The 21,363-nt window shown below is 41.3% G+C and overlaps 2 protein-coding genes across 4 annotated transcripts in view; one reads left to right on the top strand and one right to left on the bottom strand.

Moving 5' to 3' along the window:
* Positions 1 to 9,950, top strand: part of UPF3A (UPF3A regulator of nonsense mediated mRNA decay) — a 31,870-nt gene extending 21,920 nt beyond the window's left edge. The window contains exons 9-10 of one of the 3 annotated variants that reach the window (XM_068926007.1): positions 2,408 to 2,482; positions 5,585 to 9,950. In XM_068926007.1, coding sequence (XP_068782108.1) covers positions 2,408 to 2,482; positions 5,585 to 5,891 — 382 coding nt within the window. In that variant the 3' untranslated portion in view covers positions 5,892 to 9,950. Of the gene's footprint in view, positions 1 to 2,407; positions 2,703 to 5,584 lie in introns of all 3 variants that reach the window. The other 2 variants (XM_068926017.1, XM_068926004.1) reach the window with 2 other exon arrangements.
* Positions 9,951 to 10,712: 762 nt separating this feature from the next.
* LOC104138078 (F-box only protein 36-like) lies at positions 10,713 to 17,343 on the bottom strand. Its single transcript, XM_009665523.2, has 4 exons — positions 16,947 to 17,343; positions 15,378 to 15,486; positions 11,693 to 11,865; positions 10,713 to 10,901 (listed from the first exon to the last, which is right to left on the bottom strand). Exons 1-4 carry the CDS (start codon positions 17,040 to 17,042, stop codon positions 10,746 to 10,748), a joined length of 534 nt encoding a protein of 177 aa, XP_009663818.2. The 5' UTR covers positions 17,043 to 17,343; the 3' UTR covers positions 10,713 to 10,745.
* Between the last annotated feature and the right edge of the window lie 4,020 nt (positions 17,344 to 21,363).

Below are 21,363 nucleotides of genomic sequence, written 5' to 3'. Positions count from 1 at the left end.
AGAAATGGCTCACCAGCAGTATCCCACATTTATTGTTCCTCTTGTGTGGGCTCAGTGTTCCAGTGTGCTGAGTATGTCCTGAAAGATGCTGAGAACTTCCGTTTCCTGTTCTCTGAAGGAAATTGAAAATACTCAGCAACTGTTTTGTTAATGTTCTTCAACAAAAGAAACCCAGCACATTTTGCAGGGGCAAGTTAGTTGTTTGCTGATAAGGCTTTTTATGTATTAAACCTTTGGTGGTGCCATGTAACGTTTTCAGTATTGATCCTGTAAGTTTCATAAGGCATTAATGTAGATTTTCCAGGTGTAAAAGAGAATTCTTTTGGCTGTACAGGTACAGTAAATGTTACCTTGTCTTTCCAAACGCTCATTTCATCACGATTATCAGTGGGGGTGATTAGGTAGCAAGCTGTGAGCTATTTTAGCTTAACTGAGAATCAGAGTTGTAAATACTTTGCCACTAACTCAAAAATCGTTAATAAATAGTAACTTCCAGCTCTACTTGTAGGGGCCTGGACTGCCTATTTGAAAACATGTTTTAAAGCTCACTAGCCATAGCTTTCTACCACAAGCGACAACCTCAGTACGTGCATGAGTGTACACGGTCACACATGGATGTTAAATTATACCAAACACAAGTATGCTTCCATTCCCTTTAGTTTTCTGCATTTTTTGCTTTCTCTTTTCCTGTGTGACTTTCTTGCCTACCTCTGATTTGTAATTATGTTTCTGCTTATCCCACCATTTTCATCTTTGCGTGCTTGTTCCCTAATCCTGAATTTTAGAAAGCTGCTTTAACCACTCTTGAACTGGAGTTCATATCCTTCTGGCCTGCCTAACTCCAGGCACATTCATTCCTACATTCCTCACAGTAACAGGCAGAGCAGGAGATAGGCACCAGGCAATGCTACAGCAACAAATCTGGATGTGTCTTTCCGGTTTTTTGAGAGGACATGCGCGTTTTGTGTGCTCCAGAGCCTTGCTAGGACTTGGAGTGAGTGTCTAGAATAGTATTTTAAATGTGACACAAAACAACTTAAATCCTCTAACCCTTTAGGGGTTAACATAATAATTTTTTATTTATGTATATGTGTGTACATATATATATATGAGTGTATATATAATATCTCCATAATTGTGAGTGGTTCAGGTGTTGACCATGGGGACTTTGCTTCCACCTGGGGAGTGTGTTACGCTGACACGGGCCCAGTCTTGCAAAATGCTGCACAATGTTACTTGCCATGCTGGTTTTTTTGCTGACTCGCAGCACCTCCTAAGATAGGGCCCCTGTCTTGGCAGCCCCACCAATCCCCAAGTTCACAGCAGAGGCTGGCAATTTTTGTAATTCTGATATTTATAAGGAAAAAAAGTGATGTAGAAAGAGACTTCATGTTAAAGATTATTCATATTAAACCAGTGCAGATGACAAGCACATACTAGTAAGTGATTACTACACCATTAGAAAATCTCCAGCCTCTCTGATTTTGTCTGCTGATTCCCAAAATGTGAGCAGACTGTCAAAACCAAGTTTCCTGTTTCAATTTTAAGTAATCCTATATATGTGATAAATAAAAAGAAGCATATTATATTTGCTCCTTTTAAAATTTAATCTGTTCTGTTATCTTTTTTCATTATTTGCAGTGTTTCTTTATGAGAAGCACCTGTTTCTTGAACAGGAACAATGAAGTAAACAGGAGAGCTGAGAATAGCCTAATTTGTAACGTAGACCCATTGCAGCATAACATAAATTAAGTACTGTGTTGTGATAAGGTAATGGTCTTTTACTTCAGTAAAATATGCAAAGGTAGGCTACAGTATATTGAGGCGTAATAATGAATAAAAGCCTGGAACAGAAATACTCATTTTCATGAAGGCCTTCCAATGGTTGCAGTGGCTGTGAATAGTTTTTGTTAAATGGAGTCATAAGACTTTACAAATTGAAACATGACACCTGCACAGTTACTTTGGGCTCTGAATGTTCCCATTTCCAAACTTATGTACGTGAGTCTTCTCAAGAACAGGTCATAAGGCCGGGTCTTACAACATGTGTTTAAGTGAGGACATGTGTTTATGTGAGGAGTGCTCAGGAGCTATTTATAGGATTGCTAATAGGGATGAAAGTTGAAGAACAGGCCTTCCACGATAGTTGCTCAACAGCAGACGCAGGATTTTGGTTGCACAGCTTTATCTGTTACTTTTTGAGCTGAATGCGTAATCAAGAGCTGGATGTATATGGATGAGATGTTCAACAAAATTGCACATAACTCCCTTTTAATGAAAAGAATAGCCTTATCATAGAACTGATCTAAAGACTGTTGAAGTCAAAGGAAGGCTTTGTATTGTGTCCTTCAGGGTTTTATTTTACATTAATTGCTTGGATTTTCTTTCTTTTTATACATACTCATAGGTCACAAAATGATAGTGACAAAGAGCAAAGAGATTTGGAGAGAAGATTTCGAGAAAAAGAGCCTGAAAGACAAAGGTATCGATTGGACGATGGCAGAAAGCATAGAGCTCACTATGAGTTTGACAAGTTTGTGAGAAGGAATGAAGAAGAGCTGAAATGGGGGAAAGGATACAACCAAGACAGAGGAAAGAAAGGGAACCACAACTACAGCTTCACTGTGGAGGCAGTAGACAAACTGGGTAAAGAGGACAAGTGTGATGACATGGCATCCAAAAAGGAGCGCATAAGAAATAAGGTTCTTTTATTCATTTAGGATAATCTTTCATTAGTAAAATATGCTTCAAGATCACAGGTTTTATTTTTACAATCTCAGTATAAATGTGCTTTTTCAAAGAAAGCTATTCTTCATTTGATTTTCAGTAAAATCCAGGCTTCTATTTATGGTTGTCAGAGGATAACAGCAGTTAAAATAAAGTCACAGGTCTCTACTCATTTATATTTACAATATATGGAATAGTTTTTGTCTTCCTTTCAACTTTAACATTATCGGAACACTATTCTTGGAAGCCTTGTATTTTATGAGTGTATTAAAAATTGTTACACCTGTAATCTGTAAGGAAATTTAAGAACTCTGGCATGCTAGTCTTTTAAAAATGAATTTTTATTACCTAGCACACAAAGTAATTAGATTAAGAATTGGGCAAGCATTGCTCAATAGAGGAACTATAAGGACTTAAGCAGATAATTCAAAAACCATTGTATTCGGAGGATGTGACTGTGCAAGTTCTTCAGTATTGTACACCGTACCAGTTAGAAGAGACTGTCATTCGGTTAGAACGAATTATCCTCAGAGTCAGGGAAGGTCAGGTGCAAAAACAGTGCAGGCGGGAGAGCCTGCAGCAGGGTGTGTCGACAGAGCCGTCTCATATTGTCTCCAACAAACATAGGGATCACTTTTCTCAGACTCTCTGATTTCATGGGTGCGCCAGAGTCTTTTCAGGAGACAGCTGTTCTTGTCAACCTCATTCTCTCTCCATTCTCTTCCTAGATTTCCCAGAAAAGATGACCGAAACACTGTTTTGTGTAGAAATTTATTCTGCGTTTGAAACTTGCCTTTCAAACGAAGCTCGTGATCTGTGATGGGAGCTAAAGCTGACAATGAGTAAATTGGTCATGTGCAAAGTGACTGTATATGGAGCATACGCTGAGAAAGTCCAGGTGGACTCACAGTGCATGTCATGTAAGTCACCTTGCACAAGCACGGAAAGCCTGCATGCCAACAGCTCAAGCTGTCAAACGATCAGAAAAGTGATTATTTAAAAAACAGGAATATGGGAAAAGAGTTTTTCTCATGCTTGTCATGTTGCACATGAGATCTGACAAAACATCTGCGATGTTGGAACTGGATGGTGGGTCTTGGGGGCCTTTTTAAACTTAAGGTCGTGCCTTAAGAAGCCTCTTTCATTTCCTCTCAACCCACTTGCAGTAGCTGGCTGCGTCTCTGCATTAGCCCACGCTTTAAGTTCTAGATCTGTTCCCTAAACAAAATAAGCAATAGCAGTAAAGTTGGTTGCAGTTTTGTGACTGGTTTTCTGTTTATCACATAGCTGTGAGTTAGGGACTCAGTTTTCCAACTTGCCTATATAGAATTAACAATGTCAGCAGAAGTTTCTGGATGAAGATCAAGCTTCTTTCTGAACTATGCATGAACTAATTAGAAAATGGGAAATTTCCAGTGGAAGTAACAGTTATGCTGCCTTTTATGTGAGTACAGAGACTGTGATATAAAAAAAATGAACAGACTCTATCGTAATGTTTCCTGTGGGCAATGTTCATTAGAGGATCTGGGTTTGTAAGGCTAGCATTCACTGGCTGTTTGTGATGTAGAAAGATGCGTTATGCTGATGCATCTCCTACAACGCTACAAAGCACTAACTAGGATAACTCAGTTATATGGTCTATTAGTGACTCGTGATATCTGATCTAAAGAAATGGAGAATCGAGTGGGGCAAAAACCACAAATTAAGATGAAGCAAGAAAGAAAGAGGGAAAAGGCATGCTGGAGATTGAAAAAAAAAAAAGAATAAAAGATCAGAATAACTTCAAATTGTGAAGACAGATGGAAATCTTATAGTTTGATATAGAATAATTTCAGTGCTGTGCCATTGTCTTAATTTTATTTTCTAAAGTTAACCTTTGATGAAAAAGCTTTGATTCTGGTGAATGAGTTGCTTCATAACATTAAAAACGGATATTTGTGAGTGTAAGAATAAATAGTCTCACTAGGAAAAGACTTCTTAAGCAGAATTTTTAAATAATATTTTTTATTCTCGAAATTTCAAGAATAAAAAGTGCACTCTAAAGCTATGAAACCTCTTCGTTTGCAAGTCCTAGGTGTCTTTTCCTTGTAAACTGGCTCCTTCTGTCATTATCCAATGATTAGATCAGCAAGTGTGTGAATGGGTCACTCATAAGGCCTGTGTATGTTAAAATTGCACTTTGCTTATTATCGGTGTGTGAATCCCCTGCATTCATACACGATAGGAATATGGAAGACATGATGAAGCTGAGCTGTAACTGCAATTTTATTTTGATAGGTATAATTAAAATGTGCCTTCCATGCTTAAATTGTGTGAAGCATTCATGACTTGAAGTAGCACACCTATCAATAAGTAAAGTTCAGTTGAGGATAATTTTCTAGCTATTATCTGCTAATGTGTTCTCTGGCGTGTGTTTTCTTTTTATGCTTGTATTTATTGTTTGTCATTCATCTGCAGAGTTGCAAGTGCACAGGGCGTTGTTCTTCCCAGGTGATGCTAGTGAAGGTAGCAAGACTGTTCAGGATTTTACCTGGGCTTGCGCTATAATATTGTGTTTGATAATTGTTTGTAATGTTTCTCCTCGTTTGGATGAAATGTGTCATGAGATCTTTAATTTTTATAGCTTTCTTAATTTATTCAAAATGCCTGGCTCCCAAGAATAGAGTTATAAACAAGAGAGATATTAAGTACTTGATCAGTTTTCATTACACTTCCTTTTTTCCCGGGTCTTATGAAATGTAAAGCAATGTAACACAAAATCTACTTTCTTCAGAAAATCACATTAATCACTTTAAAATCCCACATATGTACCCCATACAGGTTTCTTAGAAGGTTAACGATACCTGCTTCCTTGTAGGATCGTCCAGCCATGCAGTTATACCAGCCAGGAGCTCGCATTCGAACACATACGGGATCTACAAGTAAGACCTACGACTGCAGTGGGAAGTCCTTTGAAGAGGCTCTTGACAAAAAGTATGAGGCAGATAATTCAGCTGGAGGTGGTTCTGAGAAGAGTGAAGAGGCAGAATAAAACAAACTGGAGGACAGACTTGCGAATAGGGATGAACTTAAGATTTAACTTCACCACAAAAATCCATAGCGTGTTTCAGAACTCCACAGATTGCACAAATGAAATTATAATAACTGTCTCTTACTTTCTGTAAAATAAAGGAAACGGAGACTAGAGACATAAAGTTTCTTACAGCAGAGAAACACAATTGCTTTTTTACAAAAAACAAAACAAACACTATTTACCCAATTTAAAAACAGTCCAATATTTTGTTAGACTTACCTTGAAATAGAAAACCTCTAATAGTTTTAAAGGAATATTTATGTAAGACTTTTCAGAAGCTATTTCACCTTTTCAAGTCTATTAAACTGAGAAAAGAAATGAAATGTAGATTTGCATCAGTTTGAAATCTGAGGCACTTTACCTGTGTTTTGTGCATGACGTGAACACCACAGGACCCGTCCTGCAAACAGCAGCAGGCGGAGCCGCCGCAGGGAGTTGCAGTCGAACTTGGCGCGACTGGCCCTGGGAGGAAGCTCTAGAGCCAGTGGTGTTTGCAGGATCAGGCCCATAGTTTGCACATTTGTGAGAAATGTCTGTTGGTAGCTGTACTTCATTGTGTTTACATTGTTTTTCAATTAACTATAGCATCAGATAAGTGTGATTAAAACTACAAGTGTGTTGTTACAGCTTGTCATTTTCTGAGCCACTTTTGCCTTTTACATTATGATAGATTCTTGTGCTTAAAACAGATAAAAGCTAACACAAACCTCAGCACTTAAACACTCTGTCTGATTTTATTAAATTAGCTGATTTTTATGTTTTTGACACTGACTTTTAAAAAAGGTGGTTGTACAGTGATGACTTTTTGTATGTTAATGTTTCATGTAAGTTGCAGGTGCAGGATTTGGAAAATGTATGATATGTGAAAATTCTGGAGTATAATTTGTTAAAAAAAATAAACACCTACCAATGGCAACTCCAATCCGCCATTTTGTAGATCTAGGCCAAATCCTGCCCTCTGGTGCAGGGATATATGTGTGTAGTTACCACTGGTTTCAATGATAGCTGCATATTTACTGAAGGGCAAAACATGTTCATTTGTCTTCTGTGGCTGAGGATTTCTCAGTTGTCTGAAACTGAGATCTGCTTTGTCGATGAAATTAAATAGTAAGATATTAATTTATTTTTTACATGCTCTTTGAACATTTTATTATTAAGCATAACATCTTATTGTTCTAGACTGAAAAATTATTTATTGTATTTTCCCAGATATTAAACATTAAATGGTATAAAAGTAAAAAGATTTTGACTATGATTCTGAAAAGTGATCTTCAGCAATTTTTTCATCTAGTACTCTAGAAAAATTAAGTAAGATGCTATGCTACTTGGTATTTTTAAGAGGTAGATAAAAATACAATTGAGCGAAGATTTTAATGTCCAGCTATGTAAGTGAGCAGCCAACTAAAATTACTTCAAAGCAGAAAGATCCTTAGCTTAGACACAACAGAATCATTTGGGTTTAGCTCCATCTATGTCAAGTTGATGCAATCCTGACTGCAAATAATGGATTTTGGTTCGGCTTACTTTTTGAGTCAGGGGACAAAAGTTGTGTAGTGGTAGTATGGAGTGGGTTTCTTGTAAATGAACAGGACCTGCTTGGTTTGAGAAGAAAAAGACTTACCAGGAAAGTTCTCCTGCAGTACAGCCAGGCTGGGCTGAAATCTTTGCCAAATCAGGGTCTGCATAAGAGCAAATATTTCCAACCTATTCTAATGTCAAGGGAAGGCTGGCAAAGCCTGGCAGTCTGGAGGAGGCTTCTCACTTGTGAGAGAGACCCAGAAAGCTAGTGATTTTGCACATGCTCACAAAGTTGAACTTGGTATCTTCCCCGGCCCCTGCTGAAGGCCTAGGTTATGAGTAAGTATTTCATGATAGTCTTACAGATAATTACTTAGAACAAATACAGTTTATTTAGCAGTAGTTTTCCATTTGGGGCTTCCTATTTTCCGTATCTTTTAGTTGTCAGAGAAGGGACTTCAAACCGTGACTCAGTAAAAACTGTCAGTGTTTTAATGTCCGTATCTTTCAGGTAAAGCTGCCATTCTGCCATTCCCTTGCTAACTAGCATACTTGCATCCTATCTATTTACTTATTTTTTCAGCCAGGCTGGGCTGAAATCTTTGCCAAATCAGGGTCTGCAGCTTCTTGCAAAGGGGAGGTTCATTCAGAGCTTTGTACCCTTGAGAAACAGCGAGGCAGGGCTTTGATTTATATATTCCCATTCAGTGAGTATTCAAGACATATTCAGACATGGACCTCTACGTGAAGTGCTCTAATCAATGTCTGCACCATGGCCTCTGGCACTGATCCAAAACCCAAGGAGCAGGATGCAGTTGCTCCTGTGCCAGAGTCCTCCTGTGAACTGCGAGGGCAACACTGTTTCTGCTAAGGAGCTGAAGACAAGGCTGTAGCTGTGGTAGCTGTTAAAAGAGGCGGTCTGGACCTCCTCATACATCCTTTCACAACGGAAGCACAAAGCTTGCCTTTGGTCCATTTAACCTCTAACGGTTCTGTGTTGCACGTTCCCTGCATGCAGGTGCTTACAAGATGGACAAGGTGTCTCACAGGATAGCGAGGGTTTGGAAGATTCCCATTGAATCTGAAGAAAGCTTCTGTCCTGCTCGACATTTTGACCACATCTCTGCTTAGTGGTTTGGCTATGCCACTGAATGAGGAACTCTTAGAACAATCTTTGTTATTTAGTAGGTATTGGCATCTACTCTGCCGTCATCCAGAAGAGCTGTCTGACGGTCTCTAGACACCACCAGCAGGACTGGAGCATTTTTGTAGGCGTGCAACAACTCTAACTACAGCTCAAGAGAGACTGAAGCAGCAAGGCAGCAGCTGGAGCACTATCACCCAGCCCCTTCTGGAAAACAGCTGCTACCATACCTGCATCGACACTTCAGAAAGTCAAACACCTCCTGAAAAATAGATCTCCACAACTTGCCATACAAATTACACCCACAGGCATACTGCCATGAAAATCAATGAGGAGCCAAGATCTCAGGGTCTGTTCTGCAAGGAGGCCAGAGGCAACAGCAATGACCCAAGAGGAGACTGCCATGCCTAGAAAAAAGCAGGTTCAACAATCCCCTCTGAGGCCATGGCTTTCTACAAGCTGAAGGGCTGATTTCTGCAAGGCAAGTTAACGTTCACAAAACTTGTAACGAAAGTATTTCCATGGCCACGTTTAATAGCATGTCCAGGCTGAAGACACCGTTCAGGCTTCTTGCTGCACCAGCCAGAAGCCCAGGAGGTGGTGACTGCTGCCCACAGCCTTACTGATAAATGCGTCAACCCAAGAAGACAAGAAATGCCTCCTGCCTTCAGAGAAAACACTACTTGCACAGCTCGACTTTAAACCCAGCACCCCTCCCTGAGTATCTGAGGAAGGTGTTGCCAGCCCCGTTACCAGGCGGGAGGGAACAAGTAACGTCACGCTAGGGGAAAGCTGCCTTGTCGGCGTCCTTGTTCTCAAATGAGAATGAAACTGCCTCAAAGTGTTCAGAAGAGGTTTCCTCAGATCACTGTCTGCCTCTTTCAAATAATGCAGATTCAGTATGATCTGACACCATCAACATACTCCACTTTGTATCTGTGTGTGCGTGACTGTTGTGTGCGTGTGTTGCTGATAAATGTAACTTTTTGGTTAAAGATCCAAGAAACAGCTTTTTACAGCAAAAGAAGTGGAATACATTCCTGAGGCTATGTCCCAATTTCTTCAGCACGTGGGCTCCCTTGAGGGCCCCCTTTCCTATGAGCACTTACATGCGCTAGCCCCTTGCTTTAACTGCGGGAGCGCTGCCTCGCACACTTTGCTGTGGGGATGCAGATGGGCCTGAACCTGCCCCCTTCGCCGGGGAGGCCAGGCAGAAAAAGCTGCCGCTGCAGGAGCCCCCGTGCACTTCCTCCAGCTGACTTGCAGAGCGCAAATATTTTTCCACACTTTTCTTTCTGATGACAGAAACTAAATGCAGACATGCAGCCTGTACTTGTGCGAATGCGGCATGGCATGAGAGCTGTATTTCCACAATAATAACTTTGTTTTGCAAATTCAGCTTGGCCGTAAGTCGACATAGCTTCCCTGAGAAATGAGAATTGTGTCTAGTCACATCACAGCTGACTTTGTTGCCATCTGTTTTCTTGCTTTTAAAATAAAATGCTCTAAATTTAATAAAAAGTCTTCACGAGCTTGAAAGCTTTATTCCATTTCTGTTGGCATGTTTCTTGACTTACTGAGACCTGAGGTCATCACCACTTTGTGGTATGGATGTCTTCTTGTCTGTCAAACTGGGAGCAGTTGTCATGAACTGTTGTTTTAAGGGAGATTGAAGTGGAACTTAAATATTCAGTAAATAATCTGCATTCGTGCATGCAGCAGTTTTAGCGAGAAGCTTATTCAATTCCAAAACATCATTCTGATAACTTCAAAGTTCAAATTTTAAATACATCTTGCTGCATATTTCCATTAAAAAACAAATGGCTATAAGCTGTTTTCAGAGCATCTTTCTGGGTCTATGAATTATGTCACTAAATATGGTAGGGCAACATTCCTCTTCACTCTATATGTAATTTCTCTGTGAGCCTTGTCATCTGCAGTTAGACCTGAAGGGCCAACACAAAGATGTGACTTGTCAACAGGACAGGAAACACTGACTATGCACAAATTACATTCAACAGCAAAATAAAACATGCTCAAAAAAGGATAAAAATCTGAACCTACTTAGGTTTTCTTTTTCCATTAACCTGATATAACATAGACTGTTAAAAATCAGCTGGGTATATGACTCGCAAGTTGGTGGTGCTGTTTGAGTTGTAAATGATGAGGGGAAAAGCTTCAAATTCTTGAGTAGCTGTTATTTATTTATAGTTCTTGTTCCTTTAAAAAAAAAAAAGAAAAAATGGGACACCTACTGAGCCTTATCTAATAATTCCAAGCAACTTAAAAAAAAGTGCTCTGTCTTCTCTGCATCTGCTTGGGTTTTTGATTGAAGTTCATTAGCTTCTTGAAAACTGAGAATGTCATCGTCTTCTTATCAAGAGCTTGTTTATCACTGAACAGTTTAACTCTCTCCCAAACATCTTCGCTGCTGCATAACTAAAAAGTAAATATTTTCAAGACGTACTTCATGATTCACACTTCATTAGGCTATGTTCTGATCTCACTGAACATATTCCATTTATGTAACTCAATTACAACTGTGTAAATGCTGTGTAAATTCATTACTGCTATATATACAGATATTGTAATATTCTGGTTAAAATTGACAAAAGCGCAGGAGATATCTGACTGTAATTGTCACGGCAGCGCTCTTTGTCTAATTCCAACATGCTTCCAGCTAGCAGACTCGATTAGGAAAATGAAATGCTCTTCGAAAGGGCAAGGATTAACTTACGAGATATTAAATGCTAGTTCAAAAATGACATTTTGTCTCAGGCTCAAGTCAGAATCCACAGCTGCCCCCCCAGCACGTCAGGAGAGCAGGAGATACAAAAAGATGCAATACTGGGAAACTCTTTTTGCCTTTTGAAAGTGTTTACATATTTTAAATTCAAATATGAATGTTCTGAAAAACTTCTGTAGGAATTTTCTTTTTGGTTATTAGGATCTCACTTGCCAGCTCTTGTGAACAGAAAAATAAAAGTAACCCTAGAAAGATTCAATTGGCCAAGCAGAGGGCTTGGATTACCCACGTCATGAAGGACCTGATCTATTAACTGCTAATCTGTAATCCAGGTCTCCGTTTTGTACTAGTTTCTATCTCTGGCTACCTCAGAAGCATTGGTGGCTCTACTAAATAACACGGAAAAGTTCCACCTCACGTTGTTTCTTACAGTGAACTTGAAGGAAGATGAGTATCGGTACCCGAGCAGTATTTATGACATTACCTGCTGGAACTTCTTGCATGTTTTTGACAGCTGTCGAAAATCATTGGCGTCTAGAAATGACAGTATGCGTATAATCACATTCTCAGGCATTCGGACTAGGAAATCATAATGCCCTTGACATAAATTAACTGTGTACTCCAGCATGCTGTTGCCAAAGATATTCTGCACTTGCTCTGTGGAATAAGAAAAGAAAAAGAGAGAGAAAAATAAATATAAAACAATCCACACATAATCTGATTATTTTAAAGCATGTTTGTGAATGTAATAACATGGGGCTAGGCATATGTGACTACTTTAGTGTTAGGAGGAAAAAGGGTGGGAGGCAAAATTAAGATGAGATAGATGATAGATTGGGCGATTTCTACATATGTTAATGAGAAAGAAGAAACTTGATTTGATGATAGTCTAGATGATGGCTGTAACTAGAATTCCAGAGAGTGTGGGAATGACTGTGATACCAACCACATACGTAGCTTTGACACACTGGCTGAATGGAGAGCAACTGTCGGGACTGGTCATGCCAGGGACCCTACAGTTCCCACACATGTCCTTCAAGTAGCCCTAAGACAGCCTTGCAAAGAGGATCTGCAAACACAAAAGCCTTTGAATACAGGAGACGTATAATTTCATTTCTTTTTGTAATTTGCACATGGTTTGAGAAAGAACAGGGGTTAATGAATAACCTGACTATTGTGGAAATAAATGCCATACTGGGGGCCTGTGGGAGGAAAGAGCTCGAAGCCCTCATTCTGCCACATTCCCAGCTGGTGATGGGGCAATTTTCAGAGGGCAATGCAGGAGCAAACATAAAGCTGCAGGCTCAAAGGGAGCGTTCAAAAGAGCAGTGAGCAGCAGCCCAGCAGTGACTGCCAGGGCTGGTTTCAGTGGTGCTGGGAAGGCTCTCCTGAGCCCTGGGTGAAATCCTGCTGTGAATTATGGAGAGACAGTATTAGGGGGAAAATGTCTTAACAGCGTCTAACTGCCTCCTGTGTGAATTGAGAGAGGAGAAAAAGGTTTACAGCAGTAAGATCCAGCCAGTATGCTCAGTAATGATGGTTTATAGACACAAATGACAGCGTTAAAGTCAGCCTTGATACTGAGGCTGTTTTGACATGGAAGATCTTAAAGTTTCTTGCTTGCTGTTATTTGGAATAGTCTGACCACCTTCTGACTATGCTTTTTCTAGGTAACATATCCAAACATGTGCTACAGAAGATAGGGCAGGAAATGGCTTATGAAACTGATCTTCCAAACCAATCCAAGATGTGCAGTTCGAAATCTGAGTGAAGAGGGGAACTTAGTCATTGGGAACAGGTGTGGGAGCCAAAACTGCCTTAACCACACCAATGCTTCCCAAGCCGCTTTGTCCAGACTTCTTTTTTTCTCAAAAACAATTGCATTATGGGACCTAACCAGGGAATTAAATAAGTACCACCTTGAACTGAAATTTAGCACTCTCACTGCCATAAAGCAAAATCTCTGACATCTCTTGTTCACTGTTAAACAGACACACGCACTACTGATAGATAATCAGTTTTACTGATAGGTAATCGGATATATGTGGCACACCAGACTCATTAATTCTGTAAACTTTGTTTGCTAATGTAAATACAGCTTTGTATGCTTTGTGCGCTTCTCTCGCCTCTGGTAAGCTGTTGGCAACAGAGCGGCACTCACAAAGCACAAGCCCACCTTTCTTTTACAGGGACTTCCAAAGGGCCTGAGGGGAACATGGATAACTATTGTTTTCTGTGGTGTAAGGGGAGAGGAGAGACTTGTAAAGCAAATAGTCCCCCCCTAAGTTGTCAGAGTGTCCTGGGAGGGATAGGTGTCCTTGAGGGATCTGTCATCTCAAGACTGCACTTTCCTGATGTGCAACCTGTTCTCAGCTGTGCTCGTGGTCACCAACCATGGGCTCCTCCTGTCAGTACCACATAAATTCTTGCTGTGATATTGCCCAGGAGATCCAGGCAAGATTTCATCTTTGATTTGAAGCTCATTGATTGTTCAAAGCACAACAGAACAGAACAGGACAGAAAAGGAAAGGGAAAGGGAAAGGGAAAGGGAAAGGGAAAGGGAAAGGGAAAGGGAAAGGGAAAGGGAAGAGATGGGAAGGGAAGGGAAGGGAAGGGAAGGGGGAAGGGAAGGGGGAAGGGAAAGGGGAAGGGAAGAAAAACTAAGAAAAACTCGGTGCTGCATTGCCTTGTGTCACAGATGTGCAGAGCTCATTTGCTCCCATCCACGTGGGTGATTAGAGAAGTCTCAACTCCCAGTTCTGGCTCTGGACCCAGTGCACAGGTCCCTTGACCCTCTGCAGGGTAAAAATTTGAATGTGCTATCCTTGATCAATCCATTTGCACAGCCTACATTGTATTTTCCTTGCCCTTTTACTGGATGATAACCACATGATGTTTTCCGCAGTGGCAAAACAGTGAAGCTGTGAGAAAGAGCTGGGGAACAGCGAGACGTGAGAAGCTCATGGGGAGCTTCCACCATTCAACCTGGGAGCTGCTCTCAAGTGCAGGCCCATGCCAGGGTCCTTGCCTGAGCAGTGCAGTGGACAGGCTGTGCAGCTCCCTGAGCCAGACCTGCTGCCTTGACCTCCTGGCTTGACCTGGGACCTGCTCGTCAAGACAGATCTGCTGGTGAGACACTGCCCTGCCAACCCTGCTGGCACCCGCGGCTCCTAGCTCCCCATCCCTTGAGGAGCAGCCAGCTCTTGCTGCTCCTGCAGCTGCTAATAAAGATAGAGAACTCACTTTTCTGACAGTAAATTTATTTAATTAAGAGTCGGGCATTCTACCTCCCCTTCGCTGAAAAGTTACAATTCAAGATGATCCATCAAAATGAAATTAAATACTAAAGAGAGGTAATGTAGTCCTCAATGGAGGGCAAACTTCCAAAAATAATTAAAAAGGGAATATTAAATGTGACTGGCTTAGGAATGTCAGATGGGAAATAGAAATACTTCCCTAGCTGAATAAACTCAGTGTTGGTTCCTTAATTTATAATGCTGTCCCACAATGCAAACATTAAAGATGACTGTGTATTGAAAACTTTTAAGTTCCTTATTCAAATGTCAAATACCTAAGAAGAAAACACTTTGAAATGTATTACACAAGGTATAAACACTTTCAATGGGTATTTAAGACATACTTTAAATGACTTGTGATTTATCCATAGCTACAGTATTGTACTGGGTAACAGTCTTACCGCTCTATTCATTACCATCACTACCATATAATAAGAACAAAAAGGCAATTCTACAAAGTAATTTAGAGGCCTAAAAGAAGGAATGAAATGACACGAAATAGCTTTCTTGTATGATTATACTCCACGTCTTCAAATTGATCTCTGTTGGTGAGATTTTCACCAAAAGAGAAAATGCACAGGTGAATACGCATAATTTTTACATTTTTCTTAGGCAAGAAGAATGATCTGGAACTGCAAACTGCATGCAAGCAGCTCTCATAATGAATATTAACTGGTCGGGGGGAACTCATGCAAGTTTAGCATGACTTTAGAAATGAGCTATGGATTTAGGGAAAAAACTTTCTTAACAAGTTAGAAAAAAAAACCCTTGATTGTACAATACAAAACTAAGAGAGTTCATAGGACTTATTCAATGGGGCTGAGACAACTTCTCTCACGTTATTTATCCTCTGTTTGCTAGTTTAATACTTGCTCTGTAACTGCTCATCCAGCAAAAATTCCTTGTGGGATTTCTTCACCTCCTTTGGGGAAATCTTTTCTTGATCAGGTCGAAAGGAAATCCTCCAAGTCCTCCAGATTACCTGAAGAAATCAGCAGCAAACAGAAAGAATATGAAATAAGTTAACTTTGCGTGGCCAAGAACAAATGTGGTAAATGGGGTACACCTAATTTATTGGGCGTTTTAAAAAGCATTTGATTCAGTGCTAAAATGAAATTATTAGATAAACTATAGATGCTGGAGATTAAGAACTGTGATGTGGTAAAAGCACTGGCAAATGGGAGAAAGAAAAAAAAAACTCAGGATGAGAGGAGAACCACTGTGGAGACAGGTTATTAACTGATTTTGGATTGACAGAATTACTGAGGCAGGAGTCAGCTAATGACATTTGGAGTAATAAAACCAGGATAAAATGCAAGTACCAGGCTTAGGGGCAACTAGCAAGAGGGCTCTTAACTGAAGTCCTAGATGGAAATGACAGACTCATTTTTATGTTAGTCATGGGAGAACTACAGGACACAACATGACCTTGTTCTGGAGAAGCTGGACGCCATCCTGCAGCGTGTCAGGCATGGCAAGTCCCGGAGACCCGGGGGGAAGCCTTCGCCTTTACAGCACTCCCTCCTGACACCTCACCTGGGACACCTGAAAAGCTCCTTAGCTGTGTTCAAGAAGGGTACGTTCAAGCTGGAAGAAGGGAGCAGAAGAGCAGGACTACAAAAAATGTATCTTACAAGGGAAGACTGAACAACAAGGTCCTGCTCTTTATAGATGCATCACAAGGGAGATGGCTGAAGCCAGAGAACAGGTTGGGTAGGTTGTTCGAACTTAAGGACAATCCTGGCACAAGAAAAATGAAGATAAACTGTCTGGGCATAGGTTTAGGCTGGAAATGAGAAGATTTCTCACAAAATAGCGAGATTTGGAGAAGAGCAACAAGCCTTAACTAGCTTGTTTAGCTCCTTTTGGGGACAAGAATGTCACTCTATGTCTGAGGTGCTTTGCAAAATGTCCTTGTGACACAAGACGTAGACAAGAAAGCAAATTACTGTTGCCATTGAACTCTTAGCTTTTTCATTTCTTTTTTATGGAAGTTTCACTTGATATTTTTAAGGTTTTTTTGTATGTGTATTGTTCAACGATGCAGTGCTGTTCAAACTAGAAATGCAAAAGTGCGAAAAGTACCTTTGAACAACAGCAGAACAGAGGTATCACAAAACTTCATTCTTGAAAGAGAGCTGTAAATTTATGCTTTTCTCTGCAGAATTGTTTCACCTTCAGAATCTTGCTCAGCATGCAGTAAGAAGCATTCAATATAAATTACAGGATTTAAATTATCCCACTTTTCATAATATCTTTTGGCGTTACTATGAAGTCAAAGCTGTTTGACAGCTTTCCAGCGTGGTATACGGAGATTCAACACCAACAGGGATTTTCATTTCCAGAAGCAAAGCAATGCAATATAGTTTTTCACCTTGCTGGTGTCAGCATCAGTGAAGGCTAGATAACACATCCGTGTCTGGACTTATCCTGCCCGCTTACCTGTGAGCTGCTGATGGTGAAGTGGTGGAAGTCCTTGCTGGGGGCAGGAGACTGGCACTGGAGTTCGTGAAGGGTCTCCTGCAGAAGGGACACCATGATGCTCGTCCCTCCTAACCTGTGCACAGCAAACTATCCCCCACCTACCAAGACTGTTTGTATGGGCTCTGTGCTCCAACTCAGTTTCTTTCCCACGGTCTTAGAACAGCGACAGTGTCTACGGATCTGTGCCAGCCTGCTTAACAGGAAAGATCAACAGTCAAAACCTTTTGCAGGTGTACAATGCTTTTGGAAGCGTTGTGGCTAGGCTACAGTCACAGCTATAACCTCAGTGTAGCACAGTTATACCCAAGGTAACTTTTATGGTTATCCTAAAGTGACCTCTGGGCTAATACAGCTAGATGGCTCCTTGTGCCAGCCTGCTGGTTAACGCCACAGTGACTGCTGCAAAGACCTGCTCCAAAATGCTCTGCTGAAGATAAATAAAATTTCCACAAAGTTATTTGATTTTGTATAGCATGGCTGGCTTGTGTTTTTCTCTGTTTCTCTAACAACAAATATAAATATATTAAATATATATAAATATATCTCTCAACAAATTTCTCTATTTGTTGTGGGTCATCAGAAATAAAATCCTCCAGAGTAATATCAAGATTTTGAAAGTGCAGGAAGGGAGAAAAAGGAAGACCAGGAATGCTTCTTAATATGACAGCATGCTCTAATTTTTACACAGATGAATAAGGCCTTGATCCTCCAGCCAGCTGAACTGAAGTACCAATGTCTGCTCACCCTAAGCCTCTGGTTTAAAGGCTGGGTGTGTGCCTGCTTATTCAAGTACAAGCTTCTGCCTACAGAACGTTTTTAGGGGAAGGGAACATCATTCAACTACTTCAATTTCTAATAGCTTATAAAAAGGGAAGGTGCAGTGTATCTACTGCTGGGAGCCCAAGGGTTTGAACTGAGAGGTGCAGCCAGAAAAGGCATGTCGAATCTCCTTCCTTTGAAGTTCACTGTCCAGGTGGGAAGTCCTGATCCTTGAATATGACTGAGCTCCCTACTGCGGTACTGCTTCCCCTTTGACCTTCCAGTGCTGGCATGGCATGCTTTCTTGTATACCGAGTTGCTGTATACTATTTTATATCGGCTGTATGCCAAAAGATCCCTTTTTTAGAGATGGATTGTTGCTAGGAATATACAAAGGGGATTTATGAGATGAAAAATGTTTGCTTCAAAACACAACATGGGGGAAAGACACACACGAGAGGTTTTAAACAGGTATTTCTAAATTCATAGGAGCTTTTAGTGTATTTTACTTTTATAGCTCATTTTCTATATTTTCTATAATGAATCTAAAGAGTGACCAAAATGTCATTCCTCAAATTAAGAATTATGTTTGTTTATTATGGAAACTTATTCTGATCCAGCTATTTAAGGAGATAGCTGTAATTCACAGTATTTTCTTGACTGAAGGTATAGAAAGAAGCTTTATGTGACAAATGACTTATCTGATTTTTACTAATAGAAAACATTATTGCTTAAATATATCTCTAAGAGATCAATATGAAACTGAGTTCCATAGAACTCCTTTGTAAGGCCAAGGCAGCTCTGCATAGTTCTCCGCATGATTTACTGTGTCTGGGTGTGAATCAAAACTCTAGTTAGAAACCTTTCATAAAAGACAAGTTTCTGAATGTTTGTATTAAATATGCTTTCCAAAGCTGACTGAGAATTCACCAGAACAATCATTCTTAGAAGAATTATTTTTACACTCAGTAACAGTGCAGTGAGGTTAATTCAGTGGGCAAAAATTCCTTTACAGAATCACAGAATGGCTGAGGTTGGAAGGGACCTCTGGAGATCATCTAGTCCAACCCCTTTGCTCAAGCAGGGTCACCTAAAGCATGTTGCCCAGGATCATGTCCAGATGGCTTCTGAACATCTCCAAGGAAGGAGACTCCACAACCTGTCTAGACAGCCTGTGCCAGTGCTCAGTCATCCTCACAGGAAAGAAGTTTTTCCTCAAGTTCAGATGGAACTTCCTGTGGTTCAGTTTCTGCCCGTTGCTTCTCAGTCTGGCCCCATCCTCTTGACACCCTCCCTTCAGATACTTGTACACATTGATCAGGTCACCTCTCAGTCTTCTCTTCTCCAGGATGGACAGGCCCAGCTCTCGCAGCCTTTCCACACATGGGAGATGCTCCACTCCATTAATCATCTTCGTGGCAAGTGGACTCAATCCACCGTGCCTCTCTTGTACTGGGAGCCCACAACTGGACACAGCACTCCAGGTGAGGCCTCATCCGGGGCTGAGGGGAGGGGCAGGATCACCTCCCTTGACCTACTGGCAATCCTCTGCCTAATGCACCCCAGGAGACCATTGGCCGCCTTGGTCACAAGGCCACACTGCTGCCTCACGGTCAGTTTGTTGTCCACCAGCACTCCCAGGTCCTTCTCTGCAGAGCTGCTTTCCAGCAGGTCAACCCCCAGCCTATACTGCTGCATGGGATTATTCCTCCCCAGGTGCAGGACCCTGCACTTGCCTTTGTTGAACTTCAGGAGGTTCTTCTCCGCCCAGCTCTCCAGCCTGTCCAGGTCCCTCTGAAGGGCAGCACAGCCCCCTGGTGTGTCAGCCACTCCCCCCAGTTTTGTGGCATCAGCAAACTTGCTGAGGGTGCACTCTGTCCCTTCCTCCAGGTCATTGATGAATACATTGAACAAGACTGGACCCAGAACTGACCCCTGGGGGACACCACTAGCTACCGGCCTCCAGCTAGACTTTGTGCCACTGACCACAACCGTCTGAGCTCTGCCATCCAGCCAGTTCTCAATCCACCTCACTGTCCACTCAGCCTGCATTTCCTGAGTTTACCTGTGAGGATGTGATGGGAGACAGTGTCCAAAGCCTTGCTGAAGTCCCGGTAGACAACATCTGCTGCTCTGCCCTCATCTACCCAGCCAGTCATTCCGTCATAGAAGGCTATCAGGTCGGTTAAGCATGATTTCTCCTTTATGAATCCATGCTGACTACTCCTGGTCACCTTCTTGTCCTTCATATACTTACCTCCAGGAGGAGCTGTTCCATCACCTTTCCCGGGATGGAGGTGAGGCTGACAGGCCTGTAGTTCCCTGGCTCCTCCTTCTTGCCCTTTCTGAAGACTGGAGTGACATAGGCTTTCCTCCAGTCCTCAGGCACCTCTCCTGATCTCCAGGACCTTTCAAAGAGGATGGAGAGTGGCCTAGCAATAACATCTGCCAGCTCCCTCAGCAGTCGTGGGTGCATCCCATCAGGGCCCATGGATTTGTGGATGTCAAGTTTGCCTAAGTGATCTCTAACACAAGCCTATTTGACCAAGAGAATGCCTTCCTTTCTCCCTGGTCTCCAGGGTCCAGGATTCCTAAGGGCTGGCTTTAGCAGTAAAGACTGAAGCAAAGAAGGGATTCAGTATCTGAGCCTTTTCTGTAGCCTTCGTCACCAGGGCACCCACTCCATTCAGTGGCAAGCCCACATTTTCCTTAGTCTCCCTTTTGCTACTGATGTATTTGAAGAAGCCCTTCTTGTTATCCTTGCCAGACCTAACTACAAATGGGCCTTGTCCTTCCTTGTTGCATCCCTGCATATTCTGACAACGTCTCTATATTCCTCCCAGCTGGTTGATCCCTGCTTCCACTTCCTGTACACTTCCTACTTATGTTGCAGTTTTGCCAGGAGCTCCTTGTTCATCCATGCAGGTCTGCTGCCCCCTTTGTTGGACTTCTTGCTCATTGCGATGCACCTTTCTGGAGCTTGGAGGAAGTGATCCTTAAATATTAACCAGCTCTCTTCTCTCTTGGACCCCTCTTCCTTCTAGGACTTCTCTTACACATTAATTTTGATCTCAGAGGTTTCAGCTATTATAAACTGGCATGACTCAACTGAAATACAGTTTGTCACTGTACTAATAGAGTCAGTCATTTGCAAAAATGACTTAACAGTCAGGAACATGGCCAGCAGGCAAACATACTTACATGGCAACATAAAATAGCTAGATGAGTACGTAAAGGAGGAAGCATGGTCAAAATTATTCTCAGTAGTCCTAGAAAGGTTAGGTTCATGCACATGTCGGTGAAGGAGAAATGAACAATGTGAGATACCTTTACTTCCTTGACTATTAGTTTGGGGTTTGGACAAAAATAATAATTACATAAAAGGAATATATACTATGTGTTTGCTTACTGAATTAATCCAGGTCAGATACTGAATTGAATTTTGAATACGTTCTCACTAAAATATATTGGTCTCAAAGATTTTCACCATTTCTGTGCTGTGAAACTTGGATTTCAAATATGATTTTGCTTTCATTATTGTCCATTATTAATGAGACAAGACCTATTAGTCAGGTAAACACTTTGCAAAGATACAGCAGCCTAGTTTAAGGAATTC

This window comes from Struthio camelus, chromosome 1 (genome assembly GCF_040807025.1).
Source record: "Struthio camelus isolate bStrCam1 chromosome 1, bStrCam1.hap1, whole genome shotgun sequence".
Classification (NCBI taxonomy): Eukaryota; Metazoa; Chordata; class Aves; order Struthioniformes; family Struthionidae; genus Struthio; species Struthio camelus.
The sequence above is the reverse complement of the archived record's forward strand: the minus strand, read 5'-3'. Positions and strand labels throughout refer to the sequence as shown.